Consider the following 15,843-nt stretch of genomic DNA (forward strand, 5'->3'; position numbering starts at 1 on the left):
ATCACCGAAAAATTACTGGTAAGTAGTAATAAGTTAATGCTCGATCGATTCACCAACTAATAAATTGTGTAATTGACATTATAACGTGTTTAGGTGTTGTCGACATTGTGTAAACTGTAGCAATATAATTTGTGATGATAATTATCAATCAGTAAATTGCTCTATGCTCGTTCAAAATGTCTAGGTACGGTAGTTGGGTAGTTGCTCAAGATGTCACAGATTGATTTGGTAATGACTAATTTCGTTTTTAGCAATAATATATGATATATTTCCAAAAACAATACATGTTTAATTTATAAATTAATTGAAAATATGATTTAGTTACATTGGTTTTTTTTAATTATAACAAAATTTCAAATTTTAAAACCCCATTTTCCATTTCATTGAAACAAACAAACCTAATTGAGAAGATGTGGAAAACTACTGTTGATGCGGATCAAAACATAAATGATTGCTTTGAAATATCTTGGTCTGCTTCTCATAATGATTGTGAAAATCAGTTTGTCGAAAACAATAATCCTTCCTGGTTTCTAGTGTAATCTATCATGGTCAAAATATTAGTTTTCTGAAGTATTTGGTTGTGATTGTACTATTTAATTGAACTTGGGTAATTCAACACAAACATTATCACATATTTATACTAAATAAATTTACTTTTGTTGTCGATGTAATAAATCTCAATAATTTTTTTGTTGATGTCATATATATCATACATTATTAACTATTATATTTTATTGTATTTTAACAATATTTAATCACACAATTGCATTGGTAATATTGTAATTAAATCTTGCAATTAGATGCATATTAGTACGAAAACACCAATGCCAAATTATAAACCATTTATTATGGAATTTGTGTTACTTCTAGTTTTTGATATTTTGGTGAACTGGATTTTATCTAACCAAAACCAGGCATATAAGATGACAAAACCACATATAATGTGTATTTATATGTTTTTGTGCCTACTTCGGTATTTGTAAATATCTTGTTAGATTATTCCATAATGCACAAATGTGCCGCATATACAAAAAAGTTAATAAAAGGTATACTTCCATATAGCTTTGGAAAAAATTGTATTTTGTTAAAGCACACCTTCTAGAATACTACTTTAGCAATTACTATTTTTGTTTGTAGATATAATTTTTTTTGTATCTCTCATTGTGGAAAACATGTGATAATAAATCGTAGATGTATGCTCTACGCCTTAAAACTACTATCGTTAGAAAAATAATGTTGACCAAACTATATAGCAAAATTCGACAACAAGGAAACTTTGTAAGCCTACAACTCTTGCTCATATATCAGACAAGTTTTGGGAGTGGAAGTTGACTCGTACAATATCATGATGTTGTGCATTGCGAACTCCTACTCCCTGCCATCTGCTGATTTAGTTGTTTTTTAGTATCAATCTCTTGTGCGGACGGTGTACGAGTCTCGGCAATTTTATCGAGGTCATGAATTATTGTGGAGAGGCATTGATTTTCCTTTTTGTATCATTGGTAAGTTTGAGCTAGCCACTTAGGAATTGCCTTGTGGCATGGATTTTGAAATTCCATCTCTGGATTGGCGTTCAACCAACAATAGGCGTATGATAAAGATTCTTGGTAAGATCTGCAAGTTATCCCGCTGCAACCATCACAACTCAAATTTGAATGGGTGGCATTCAGTTGAAGGAATCGTAGAATTTGAATCAAGAATTATGAGGATGGTCTGAAATTGTATCGATGTGTTCAACCACGTGCATTGTTATCAGGGGGGGGATTTAGTTCCCATTCAGTACCCATAAGCACATGAACTTTAGTTCCCATTCGGTATCCATAAGCACACGGTCAAGTTTCTCATGTTGGCAATAAGCCATTAATTACCCAAGTGAATTGGCGGCCTCACCTGAGAAACTAACCTCTCAGATGTCCAAACTGTAAATAACAACGTTCAACAAAAAGGGCCAACGTGTGTCGAAATGGTTGTTGTTTTTCTCTGGCTGGTACCATAGGATATTAAAATCCCCGCAATAAGCTTGGGGTGTGGGTTATATTTTGCAAGATTCAGCAGAATACTTCAGCTTTGCTGGGCAACCCTTTTTTGACTGTGAGTAAGCAAGAGAAACATTCATTCGGATAGAACTCAACATGCTTCATAACCCTGAACATTCATGGTCTCTGTTGCTATGCCCTTCCTGTGCACATTCACACACCTGTGCATGATTGTCTTTAGTGGGTCCAGTTCTGTAGCAGTAGTATATATGTAACAAAAAAATGGAGCTCCATCACATTCCAAACTTACCCTGTAACATTCACTACAGAATTGGTTGAACCATCAATGGTGCCGATCCCTGTATACGTACATTTGAAGCTGCTGTAACCTACCTATGGTAGATTATGCAGTCCAGGCGAAGGAGCCTAGATTCCCATTAATCAAATTTGAATCGCTCAAAATATACACATTTCAGATTTGGGGTTTGAATTGGTGAGACTTGTCCAATCCAAACCACCGCCGACGTCGATAAAGACAGGCATCACAGACGGTGTAGCACAACATAAGGGATAAGGGAGATGATCGCGCGTGCGATTCTCAAGAGAGAATGCTACTCCACTTACTGGTACGTGAATTAAACCAGGAGACCAATGAGCACAATAACTTGTAGCAACTCCTTATTCATCAAGACAACAGCTCATTTCTCTTGGTCCAGATTGGACTGCTTAGTGTGATCTGAATGCATCTTAACCAGGAGACCAATGAGCTGCTCTTCCAGGTCATCTTCCTTGCTCCGCCTGCTCACGGTCGTCTTCCCGCTGCTTGTGACCATGACAACCACGTCTTTGTAGTTCGCTAGCTCGTTCGCCACCACCACATTCATACCATACTTTCTCAAAGCCGCCTCTGCCTTCTGTATAAGGATGTCTGGATCCGTCTCGAGCTGCAGTTTTGCAGGTACGCATTGCGGACAATCAGAATCATTACGCTGGATCTAGATCATAGTATGCCAGCACTTGCAGGAAGTACTGAGTTCGGTTACTTTTCTTGAAAGCAGAAAAGGGGGTAGCCATTACTAGCTTACATCAGAATTTAGAAGGTGCAGGAAAAGGACATAACTAAGAACCTGACCTTGAAGGATACACAAAATGCAGAAGGGGCCCAATGGTTTCTGAGGATGAAAAGCATCTTAGGAACTTGACTGAGCTGCATGTTCAAAGGGCCACCTGCTGACTGGATTTTATGTTTAGCCTGCGATAACGCTTGTGTCAGGGATGAAAACAACTGAGACCTTGTAATGGTGCCAAACTATTATGTATCTTAGCAGAAGTTCCAGGGACCAGTTCTCTGACAGCTATCAACAAATAGTAACCTCCAGATACTAGTGCAACGCCACCACAAGTATGTGTACCATAATGCTTGCAAGGCTGCAACTACTTGTGCGTGTCACTTATGTAACTCCCTTCCTGCAAATGCGAATCTCGGGAGGGAGGGAGCATTTCAAGATTTGTGTGTTGTCATGTAAGCCTAACATGATGCTGAACGATGGACGGTTATCTATTAAAGAAGTATCAGGCAACATGGCAGCATAAGAGGACAATGAATACTAGGCATCGAGGCAGTTTGAACATTCTTCTCACATATATTTTTCTATCAACAAACTGATTTTCATGGACCAAGTGACTCATTAAACCTGACCACACCATCTACACAACGAACAAAGCAAAATTATAAACCACGTACACTGACGATGGCAATATAGAATCCTATCGTCGTGATCATCCGCTAGGCACTAACTGATTGGTTTGTTTAAATATAAACGTTTTGTTGATAAACCAGTTTCAAAGGGCCACCTGCTCACTCAATTTTATGTTTAGCCTGCGATAACGATTGTCTGGAGGAATAAGAAATGGGACCTTGTAATGGTGCCAAATCATTATGTATCTTAGCAGACGTTTCACGGACCAGTGCTCTCAGTGCTATCAACAAATATTAACCTCCAGATACTAGTGCGATACCACCACAAGTATGTGTGCCATAATGTTTGCGAAGCTGCAACTACTTGTGCATGTCACTTCTGTCACTCCCCTCCGCCTGCAAATGCGAATCTTGGTAGGGAGGTAGGATTTCAAGATTTTTGTGTTTTCAGGTAACCCTAACATGATGCACGCTAATCTATTAAAGTATCAGGCAACACGGCAGCATAAGAGGACAATAAACATTAAGCATCGAGGCAGTTTGAACATTTTTATCGCATAAGTTTTCCTTTCAACAAACTGATTTTCATTGGACCAGGTGACTTGTTAAACCTTGCTATGCCCTCTACACAACGACAAAGCAAATTTATAAATCAAGTACACTGACGATGGCAATATAGAAACCTATCGTTGTGATCATCCGCTATGCACTAGCATATTGGTTTGTTTAAATATAAATAGTGAGCATACAAAAAAATAAATGAAGATAGATCCTACCATACTCTCCCATGGAACATAGAAGTCGGACACTGCAGCAGCACAATAAAACATTCCATGGCGCTCCAAGCAATTCATAGCAGTGGATACAAGCTGCAGTAACTGTTCGCAATACAAACAGAAACAGGTATTGCATCAGTATCTCATTCACAGGGTGAACGCATCATGAACCTGTAGCTAAGCTTTTACTGAATAAATAAATAAATAAATGACTAGTTGCCACAAGTATTACATTCCATTTCTAAGACTGAGTGCAAAAAAAACATATTATATCCTACTCCCTCTGTTCACAACTATAAGATGCTTTGGATATTTCAATATGGGCTACATACGGACTGAAATGAGTGAACGAACAGGCTAAAACGTGCCTATATACATCCGATTCAGAAAAAAAGTTAGAACATCTTATATTTGTGACCAGAGGGAGTAGTTTTCTTCCAACATTGTCCTCAGTATAACCCGGTAAGGCACTGAACCAAAGCTGTGATGAATTCGTGAGAAACCACAAAAGACAATAATATACCATCTCTGATCCAACATACTACAAAAATGTTTTATGGGCAGTATAAAATGTAGCAGCATGTGCTGGTAGGAAATAGGCGTGCAATACCTGAAGGTACTCGAAAATTGTGGTGAAGGGGAGTTTCAGAAGTAGACCTTCATCAATTGCCTGCAATCCAAGAATACAAGCCAGTGGTCATGGTAACATGTCTTCAATCTGAGTGGCAGCTGATGCATCACAAGTGAATTCGGCATAAATAAATAAATAGGGGTGTTTGTAAATTATCGATATACCTTGCGATAACTGCTGATCGCTGTCTTGACCACCGTGGTGTGAGACTCTGGGACTGAGACAAATAGCTCAAATGAGCACATAAGTTTCAAAGCAGGATATTTGCAGAGTCATTTACTTAAACTACTGCACAGCATTCAGGTGAGAAGGTTTGGAGACCGAATAAATAAACGAGAAAGAAGAATACAGGAAGCAAAGAACATGAAACAAGCGTGGATTTATGGCAAGAGTGAGAAAGAGGCACAGATGGATCTGGTACAGTTTGCATGACATGGATGACTCAGGACTGCAATCAACAGACCTTGGATCTCTGATCCTTCGCCGAGCTCGAAAAGGTCGAGAAACGAGTCCTCCGGAAGAAACCTGCAGTAAGGCTGCTTGCTCCCGCTGCAAAGGGGAGCAGAGGGAGTGTCAACTCTCAACTCGCTGTTGACATTCATAACTGAATAAAAAATTGCTACCGTGGAAACCAACTAGGCTAGCAACATCTGGATTAAAAATTGATCCACTAAAAGCCTTGCATAGCAAACTTGAGCCAGAAAGACTCACCGGCGATGGACGAAAATGACGGCGTAGCCGGCCTTGAGAAAGTACCTGCATTTGCACGAACGGTCGTCGGTCAGTCTGAACAAGCCGAAACTCGACAGTCAGGGGAAGCGGCTGCCGGTGCTACATACTCGGTGGACGCGGCCCCGCGCTGGCCGGAGCTGAAGTTGTCGATGTAGCGCACGCAGCGCTGCTCCAGGGGCACCGTGGTGCCGCCGGAGGTGACGCAGACCACCCCCGCCACCCCCCGGGGCCCTCCTCCTCCTCCTGCGCCGGCGCCTGCAGCGCGCACACAAAAAGAACCGTCTTTTAGTTCCGTCGAGGCGAACCTAAAATTGGGGATTGATTCGTAGGGGGCGACTTGCCGGCGGCGGAGTGTGCGCGGTGGCGGGCGACGAAGGCGGCGAGGCTGGCGGCGACGGCGTCGCGGTCGCGGAGGGGCGGCGCCGCGCGGAAGAAGGCGGCCGCCTCGTCGTCGGGGCTGTGGTGGGCAGCGCTGGTTGGTGGATCCATGGCGGCTGCCGCGCTGGTCTGGTGTGGGGGCTGTGGGCGGGGGAGGGAGGAGAGTGACGGCAGTGACGCGGTGCGAATCTCGGAGGAGGGGACGGATGGAAAAATCGGTGGAGGAAGGGGAAAAAAAGGAACCGGATTTAAAGTTCGGGGATTTGAACCCGACGTGAATCGAACACGCAACCTTCTGATCTGGAGTCAGACGCGCTACCATTGCGCCACGGATCCGGCGATGTCTCTTCAACGATATTGCCTCACTCTACTGCTGCACCCAAGGATTAGTGGGCTGTATTAGTCTTCTTGTGCTGCGTCATGTAAGCTTGAGGCCAAATGTATTCTTTTCAAATGCAAATCATCTTCAGAGAAAATCAATTGACATGCTTTCCCCGTGTTCTAAAGGAGCCAGCACAGCGCTAACAACATGAATGTAGAACGCATTTCTGCAAAATAACCATTTGTAACACCGCCTTATAGAGATAGAGATGACTCATGGTCCAAAAACCACACACAAGTTATGGAGAGAAAAAATATATATATAGATTGGCCTGATATAGAACAACAGATATTTTCACCTAGCATTCGCCTGTAAGAAAACAATGTTTTGTTGATTTACAAAAGTGGAAAACTAAAAAGGAGGGTGAGTTATGGTACACCTTTCAAATGAGTAACCTTTTGTTAGGAAGAGACTAAACTCGGTCTAACATATAATAATTTACACGTCGGGAAATGAAAACCACCTCAAGCATCTTCATTCAGCAAATGCACGCCAACTAGATGAGACTACACTTGGACTTGACATGCCACTATTTCTCAGCTATAATGTATTCCCTCCGTTTCTAAATATTTGTCTTTCTAGACATTTCAAATGACTACTACATATGGATGTATGTAGACATATTTTAGAATGTAGATTCACTCATTTTGCTCCGTATGTAGTCATTTGTTGAAATGCCTAGAAAGACAAGTATTTAGGAACAGAGGGAGTAATAATGTGGCATCTTCCCATCTATGATTTATTGGAAAGAAAACAATTAAATAGGTACTGTGAAGAACACTATGGTGTGGTAATCACACATAAAAAAGAGAACCATAGGGGCAAAGCAGATTATACGATGTACGTACCGAATAATCAATTGCTTCTACAGTAGTAGCAGCTCCATTAACCATCGTAAGAGTACAACTAACCTCTAAAGCAAACAGTTTGATATATGCACAAAATGAATCAATTTTTTCTCAAAAGATGTTTAAGCCGATCTGTAATACAGTCAACATGCTCGAGTAGGATGGATCAAAAGAAAAAAAAAATCAAAGGAGATCACTTTGCTCTATTGTCGGTAAGACATCCCATTGTAGAGTTAAAATATGAGGTTAATAATGAGAGGGAAAACGATGATCATCTAGATTTGGTTCTTTCATTTAATCATTTATGATATCAGCTAGACTAAAATAACCATTAGTCTGCATAATACACAACCTTAGGTGACCATAAGTGCATTTGCAGTCTAATGGCAGAAGGATTTCGATCTAGTAGATAATAGTGTTTTATGACAATAGAAGAAAAAAGTCAATTTTACTACCCAGATCTATTTTTCGGCTTCTTTTACCCCCCCTTCCCCCCCCCAAAAAAAAACAAACCCAAACCGGACAAAACACCCCCTCGGCTGGTTTTTCTCCACCCTCTGCTGATGTGGCACTAGTCAACGGCGGTTTTGACCTGGGTGGGGCCCCCTTGTCAGGTTTCTCTCACCTCTCTCTCTCTCCAGGCACACCTACCGACGAGCAGGGTAGGGCCAGGCGGGGTCGGCAGGAGGCGGTGGCGCGCGGGGTCGAGGCGGTGGCTACTCGGGGCGAGCTCGCGCGGCGGCGGGATGGCGTGGCCGACGGGGTCGGCAGGAGGCGGTAGCGCGCCGGCGAGCGGAGTAGGGCCAGGCGGGGTTGGCAGGAGATGGTGGCGCACGGGGTCGAGACGGTGGTGGCAACCATCGGCGCTGGGTACTCGGGGCGGGCTCGGGTGGCGGCGGGATGGCGTGGCCGGCGGGGTCGGCGAGGCAGCGGCAGCGCAAGGGCGGGGCGATCTGCGGCGGCACGGGACGAGGCTCCTCTGGTAGGACGCCGGCGCGATGGCAGGGAGAGGGCGGCGGCTCCTGGGCGATGCTACCTCTTGAGCACTGCGTTGGTTTTCCCGAAAGAGGAAGGAATGATGCAGCAAAGTAGCGTAAGTATTTCCCTCAGTTTTTGAGAACCAATGTATCAATCCAGTAGGAGGCTACGCGCGAGTCCCTCGTACCTACACAAAACAAATAAATCCTCGCAACCAACGCAAATAGGGGTTGTCAATCCCTATAGGGCCACTTACGAGAGTGAGATCTGATAGATATGATAAGATAATTTTTTTGGTATTTTTATGATAAAGATGCAAAGTAAAATAAAGGCAAAGTAAATAGCAAAGGAAATAACTAAGTAGTAGGAGATTGATATGATAAAGATAGACTCGGGGGCCATCAGTTTCACTAGTGGCTTCTCTCGAGAGCATAAGTATTCTACGGTGGGTGATCAAATTACTGTTGAGCAATTGACAGAATTGAGTATAGTTGGGGATCGTAGCAGAAATTTAAAATTTTCTACGCATCACCAAGATCAATCTATGGAGTAATCTAGCAATGAGGGGAAGGAGAGTGCATCTACATACCCTTGTAGATCGCTAAGCGGAAGCGTTGCAAGAACGCGGATGAAGGAGTCGTACTCGTAGCGATTCAGATCGCGGTTGATTCCGATCTAAGCGCCGAACCACGGCGCCTCCGCGTTCAACACACGTGCAGCTCGGTGATGTCTCCTACGCCTTGATCCAGCAAGGGGAGAAGGAGAGGTTGGGGAAGACTCCATCCAGCAGCAGCACGACGGTGTGGTGGTGAAGGAGGAGCGTGGAAATCCTGCAGGGCTTCGCCAAGCACCGCGGGAGAGGAGGAGGACTTGGGAGAGGGGGAGGGCTGCGCCAGAACTTGGGTGCGACTGCCCTCCCACCCCCCACATATATATAGGGGCAAGGGAGAGGGGGGCCGCCCCCTCAGATCCAATCTGAGGAGGGGGCGGCGGCCAGGGGGGTTGCCTTGCCCCCCAAGGCAAGGGGGGCGCCCCCCTTTTAGGGTTCCCCCAAACCCTAGGCGCATGGGCCCTAGGGAGGGGAGGCGCCCAGCCCACTAAGGGGCTGGTCCCTCTCCACACACAGCCCATAGGGCCCTTCGGGGCAGGTGGACCCTCCCGGTGGACCCCCGGAACCCCTCCGGTGGTCCCGGTACAATACCGGTAACCCCCGAATTATTCCGGTGCCCGTATGATGACTTCCCATATATAAATCTTTACCTCCGGACCATTCCGAAACTCCTCGTGACGTCCGGGATCTCATCCGGGACTCTGAACAACATTCGGTAATCACATACAAGTCTTCCTAACAACCCTAGCGTCACCGAACCTTAAGTGTGTAGACCCTACGGGTTCGGGAGACATGCAGACTTGACCGAGATGACTCTCCGGTCAATAACCAACAGCGGGATCTGGATACCCATGTTGGTTCCCACATGCTCCACGATGATCTCATCGGATGAACCACGATGTCAAGGATTCAATCAATCCCATATACAATTCCCTTTGTCTAGCGGTACGATACTTGCCCGAGATTCGATCGTCGGTATCCCCATACCTTGTTCAATCTCGTTACCGGCAAGTCTCTTTACTTGTTCCGTAACACATCATCCCGTGATCAACTCCTTGGTCACATTGTGTATATTATGATGATGTCCCACCGAGTGGGCCCAGAGATACCTCTCCGTTTACACGGAGTGACAAATCCGAGTCTCGATTCGTGCCAACCCAACAGACACTTTCGGAGATACCTGTAGTGTACCTTTATAGCCACCCAGTTATGTTGTGACGTTTGGTACACCCAACGCACTCTTACGGTATCTGGGAGTTGCACAATCTCATGGTCTAAGGAAATGATACTTGACATTAGAAAAGTTTTAGCATACGAACTACACGATCTTTGTGCTAGGCTTAGGATTGGGTCTTGTCCATCACATCATTCTCCTAATGATGTGATCCCGTTATCAACGACATCCAATGTCCATGGTCAGGAAACCGTAACCATCTATTGATCAACGAGCTAGTCAACTAGAGGCTTACTAGGGACATGGTGTTGTCTATGTATCCACACATGTATCTGAGTTTCCTATCAATACAATTCTAGCATGGATAATAAACGATTATCATGAACAAGGAAATAATAATCACTAATTTATTATTGCCTCTAGGGCATATTTCCAACAGTCTCCCACTTGCACTAGAGTCAATAATCTAGTTCACATCGCCATGTGATTAACACTCACAGGTCACATCGCCATGTGACCAACATCCAAGAGTCTACTAGACTCAATGATCTAGTTCACATCACTATGTGATAAACACTCAAAGAGTTCTGGGTTTGATCATGTTATGCTTGTGAGAGAGGTTGTAGTCAACGGGTCTTGCCATATTCAGATCCCTATGTATTTCGCAAAACTTTATGTCATATTATAGATGTTGCTACCACGTTCCACTTGGAGCTATTCCAAATTGTTGCTCCATTATACGTATCTGGTATCTCTACTCAGAGCTATCCGTATAGGTGTTAAGCTTGCATCGACGTCACTCTTTACGTCGAACTCTTTATCACCTCCATAACCGAGAAACATTTCCTTATTCCTCTAAGGACAATTTTGACTGCTATCTGGTGATCTGCTCCTAGATCACCTTTGTACCCTCTTGCCAGACATGTGGCAAGGCACACATCAGGTGCGGTACTCCGCATGGCATACCGTATAGAGCCTATGACAAAAGCATAGGGGACGACCTTCGTCCTTCCTCTTTCTTCTGCCGTGGTCAATCTTTGAGTCTTACTCAACTTCACACCTTACAATTCAGGTAAGAACCCCTTCTTTGACTGATCTATTTTGAACTCCTTCAAAAACATGTCAAGGTGTGCGTTCTTTGAAAGTATCATCAGGCGTCTTGATCTCTCTCTATAGATCTTGATGCCCAATATGTAAGCAGCTTTATCCAGGTCTTCCTTTGAAAATTATTCTTCAAACAACCGTCTATGCTTTCCAGAAATTCTACATTATTTCGGATCAACAATATGTCATCCACATATACTTATCAGAAATGTTGTAGTGCTCCCACTCACTTTCTTGTAAATACAAGTTTCTAGCAAACATTGTATAAACCTAAAAACTTTGATCACTCCATCAAAACATATATTCCGATTCCGAGATGCTTGCTCTAGTCCATAGAAGGATTGCTGGAGCCAGCATACCTTTTAGCATCCTTAGGATTGAAAAAACCTTTTATTGTATCACATACAACTTTTCTTACGAAAACTGGTAAGAAAACTTGTTTTGACATCCATCTGTAAGATTTCATAATCGAAAAATACAGCTAATGCTAACATGATTCCGACGGACTTAAGCATCGCTACGGGTGAGAAATTATCATCGTAGTCAACTCCTTGAACTTGTGAAAAGACTCTTTCCCACAAGTCGAGCTTCATAGACGGTAACATTACCGCCCACGTCCGTCTTCTTCTTAAAGATCCATTTATCTCAATGGCTTGCCGATCAACGGGCAAGTCCACCAAAGTCCATACTTTGTTCTGATACATGGATCCTATCTCGGATTTCATGGCTTCTAACCATTTCTCGGAATACGGGCCCACCATCGCTTCTCCATAGCTCGTAGGTTTATTGTTGTCTAACAACATGATATCTAAGACAGGATCACCGCACCACTCAGGAGTAGCACATATCCTTGTCGACCTACGATGTTCGATAGCAACTTGATCCGAAGCTTCATGATCACTATCATTAACTTCCTATTCAACAGACGTAGGCGCCATAGAAAACATCTTTCTGTGTTGCATCACTTTCTGGTTGAAATAAAGGTTCAACAACCTCATCAAGTTCTATCTTCCTCCCACTCAATTCTTTCGAGAGAAACTCCTTCTCGAGAAAGGACCTGTTCTTAGCGACAAATAATTTGCCCTCGGATCTGAGATAGAAGGTGTACCCAACCGTCACCTTTGGGTATCCTATGAAGATGTGTTTGTCCGCTTTGGGTTCGAGCTTCTCCGGCTGAAGCCTTAAGCATCGCAGCCCCAAACATTAAGAAACGACAACTTTGGTTTCTTGCCAAACCAATGTTCACACGACGTCATCTCAACGGACTTAGACGGTGTCCTATCTAAAGTGAATGCAGCTGTCTCTAACGCATATCCTCAAAATGAAAAAGGATAGATCCGTAAGAGACATCATAGATCGCACCATATCTCATAAGGTTCGATTATGACGTCCGGACACACCATTTATCTGTGGTGTTCCAGGTGGCTTCAAATGTGAAACAATTCCACAATGTCTTAAGTGTTTGCCAAACTCATAACTCAGAAATTCTCATCGATCAGATCGTAGAAATTTGATCTTATTATTATGATGGTTCTTTAACTTCACTCTGAAATCGCTTGAACTTTTCAAACGTTCCAGACTTGTGCTTCATTAAGTAAATATACCTATATCTACTCAAATCGTCAGTGAAGAGAGAAAATAGCGATATCCACCGCACGCTTCAATTCTCATTGGATCACACGCATCAGCATGCATGATTTCCAACAAGTCACTTGCCCGTTTCATTGTACCTAAAAACGGGGTCTTAGTCATCCTGCCCATGAGGCATGGCTCACATGTGTCAAGCGATTCAAAATCAAGTGACTCCAAACATCCATTGACATGGAGTTTCTTCATGCATCTTACGCCAATATGACCTAAGCGGCAGTGCCACGAGAAAGAGGTACTATCATTATTAACTCTACATCTTTTTGGCGTGAACATGTGTATTACCACGACCGAGATTCAATGAACCATTCACATAGGGTGCATGACCATGAAAGGTATTATTCATGTAAAGTATTATTCATGTAAACAGAATAACCAGTATTCTCTAACTTAAATGAATAACCTTATTGCAATGAACATGATCTAATCATATTCATGCTCAACGTAGACACCTGATAACATTTATCTAGGTTCAATACTAATCCCGAAGGCATATGGAGCGTGCGATGGTGATCTCATCAACTTTGGAAACACTTCAACACACATCGTCACCTCGCCCTTAGCCAGTCTCCGTTTAGTCCGTAGCTTTTGCTTCAAGTCACCAACAATAGTAACTGAACTGGTATCCAATACCCAGGTGCTACCAGGAGTACTAGTGAGGTACACATTAATAACACGTATATACTTTGTTGAAGTTGCCAACCTTCTTATCTACCATGTATTTGGGGTAGTTCCGCTACCAGTGACTGTTCCCCTTACAATAGAAGCACTCAGTCTCGGGTTTGGGTTCAACTTTGGGTTCCTTCACTGGAGCGGCAACTGGTTTGCCATCCATGAAGTTTCCCTTCTAGCCCTTGCCCTTCTTGAAACCAGTAGTCTTGACAAACCATCAACACTTGATGCTCCTTCTTGATTTCTACCTTTTGCGGTCTTAAGCACCGCGAACAGCTCCGGGATCAACTCCATCCCTTGCATGTCATAGTTCATCACGAAGATATAGTAGCTTAGTGATAGTGGCTAGAGAACTCTATTAATCGCTATCTTATCTGGAAGTTTAACTCCCACTTGATTTAAGTGATTGTAGCACCCAGACATTCTGAGCACATGCTCACTAGCTGAGCTATTCTCCTCCATCTTGTAGGCAAAGAACTTGTCAGAGGTCTCATACCTCTCAATACGGGCGTGAGCCTGAAATCCCAATTTCAGCTCTTGGAACATCTCATATGTTCTATGGCGTTCAAAACGTCATTGGAATCCCGATTCTAAGCCGTAAAGTATGGTGCACTTAACTATCAAGTAGTCATCAGGACGTATCTGTCAGATGTTCATAACATCCACAGACGACGTTGTAGGGGTTTGCACATCGAGCGGTGCATCAAAGACGTAAGCCTTCTGTGTAGCAGTGAGGACACTCCTCGGACTACGGACCTAGTCCGCATCATTGCTTACAATATCTTTCAACTTAATCTTTCTCTAGGAACGTATTGAAACAGGGAGCTACAACGTGAGCTATTTATCTACAACATATTTGCAAAGACAATTTAGACTATGTTCATGATAATTAAGTTCATCTAATCAAATTATTTAATGAACTCCCACTTAGATAGACATCCCTCTAGTAATCTAAGTGAAACATGATCCGAGTCAACTAGGCCGTGTCCGATCATCACGTGAGACGGACTAGCCAACATCGGTGAACATCTTCATGTTGATCGTATCTTCTATATGACTCATGCTCGACCTTTCGGTCTTCCGTGTTCCGAGGCCATGTCTGTACATGCTAGGCTCGTCAAGTCAACCTAAGTGTATTGCGTGTGTAAATCTGGCTTACACCCGTTGTATTTGAACGTTAGAATCTATCACACCCAATCATCACGTGGTGCTTCGAAACAACGAACCTTCGCAACGGTGCACAGTTAGGGGGAACACTTTTCTTGAAATTTTAGTGAGGATCATCTTATTTAAGCTACCGTCGTTCTAAGCAAATAAGATGTAAAACATGATAAACATCACATGCAATCAAATAGTGACATGATATGGCCAGTATCATTTTGCTCCTTTTGATCTCCATCTTCGGGGCTCCATGATCATCATTGTCACCGGCATGACACCATGATCTCCATCATCGTGTCTTCTTGAAGTTGTCTCGTCATCTATTACTTCTACTACTATGGCTAACGCTTTAGCAATAAAGTAACGTAATTACATGACGTTTATGTTGACACGCAGGTCATAAATTAATTAAGACAACTCCTATGGCTCCTGCCGGTTGTCATACTCATCGACATGCAAGTTGTGATTCCTATTACAAGAACATGATCAATCTCATACATCACATATATCATTCATCACATCCTTTTGGCCATATCACATCACAAGGCATATGCTGCAAAAACAAGTTAGACGTCCTCTAATTATTGTTGCAAGTTTTTACGTGGCTGCTATAGGTTTCTAGCAAGAACGTTTCTTACCTACGCCAAAACCACAACGTGATATGCCAATTTCTATTTACCCTTCATAAGGACCCTTTTCATCGAATCCGATCAGACTAAAGTGGGAGAGACAGACACCCGCTAGCCACCTTATGCAACTAGTGCATGTCAGTCCGTGAAACCAGTCTCACGTAAGAGTACGTGTAAGGTCGGTCTGGGCCGCTTCATCCCACGATGCCGCCGAATCAAGATAAGACTAGTAACGGCAAGCAAATTGACAAAATCGACGCCCACAACAACTTGTGTTCTACTCGTGCATAGAAACTACGCATAGACCTAGCTCATGATGCCACTGTTGGGGATCGTAGCAGAAATTTAAAATTTTCTACGCATCACCAAGATCAATCTATGGAGTAATCTAGCAACGAGGGGAAGGAGAGTGCATCTACATACCCTTGTAGATCGCTAAGCGGAAG

General features: G+C 43.3%; 1 protein-coding gene and 1 non-coding gene across 2 annotated transcripts; both read right to left on the reverse strand.

The window, feature by feature from the left end:
* Positions 1-2,248: 2,248 nt before the first annotated feature.
* On the reverse strand, positions 2,249-6,413 carry LOC125522025 (phosphopantothenate--cysteine ligase 2). Its single transcript, XM_048687090.2, has 9 exons — positions 6,156-6,413; positions 5,922-6,069; positions 5,794-5,838; positions 5,546-5,631; positions 5,247-5,299; positions 5,062-5,121; positions 4,452-4,553; positions 3,109-3,228; positions 2,249-2,920 (listed from the first exon to the last, which is right to left on the reverse strand). Exons 1-9 carry the CDS (start codon positions 6,301-6,303, stop codon positions 2,675-2,677), a joined length of 1,008 nt encoding a protein of 335 aa, XP_048543047.1. The 5' UTR covers positions 6,304-6,413; the 3' UTR covers positions 2,249-2,674.
* A 43-nt stretch (positions 6,414-6,456) lies between these two features.
* Positions 6,457-6,528, reverse strand: TRNAW-CCA (transfer RNA tryptophan (anticodon CCA)). The gene has a single exon. It is a non-coding gene; the product is annotated as a tRNA-Trp (tRNA).
* Between the last annotated feature and the right edge of the window lie 9,315 nt (positions 6,529-15,843).

The sequence above is a fragment of the Triticum urartu genome, chromosome 7A (genome assembly GCF_056163025.1).
Source record: "Triticum urartu cultivar PI428250 chromosome 7A, HENAU_Tu73, whole genome shotgun sequence".
NCBI classification, from domain to species: domain Eukaryota; kingdom Viridiplantae; phylum Streptophyta; class Magnoliopsida; order Poales; family Poaceae; genus Triticum; species Triticum urartu.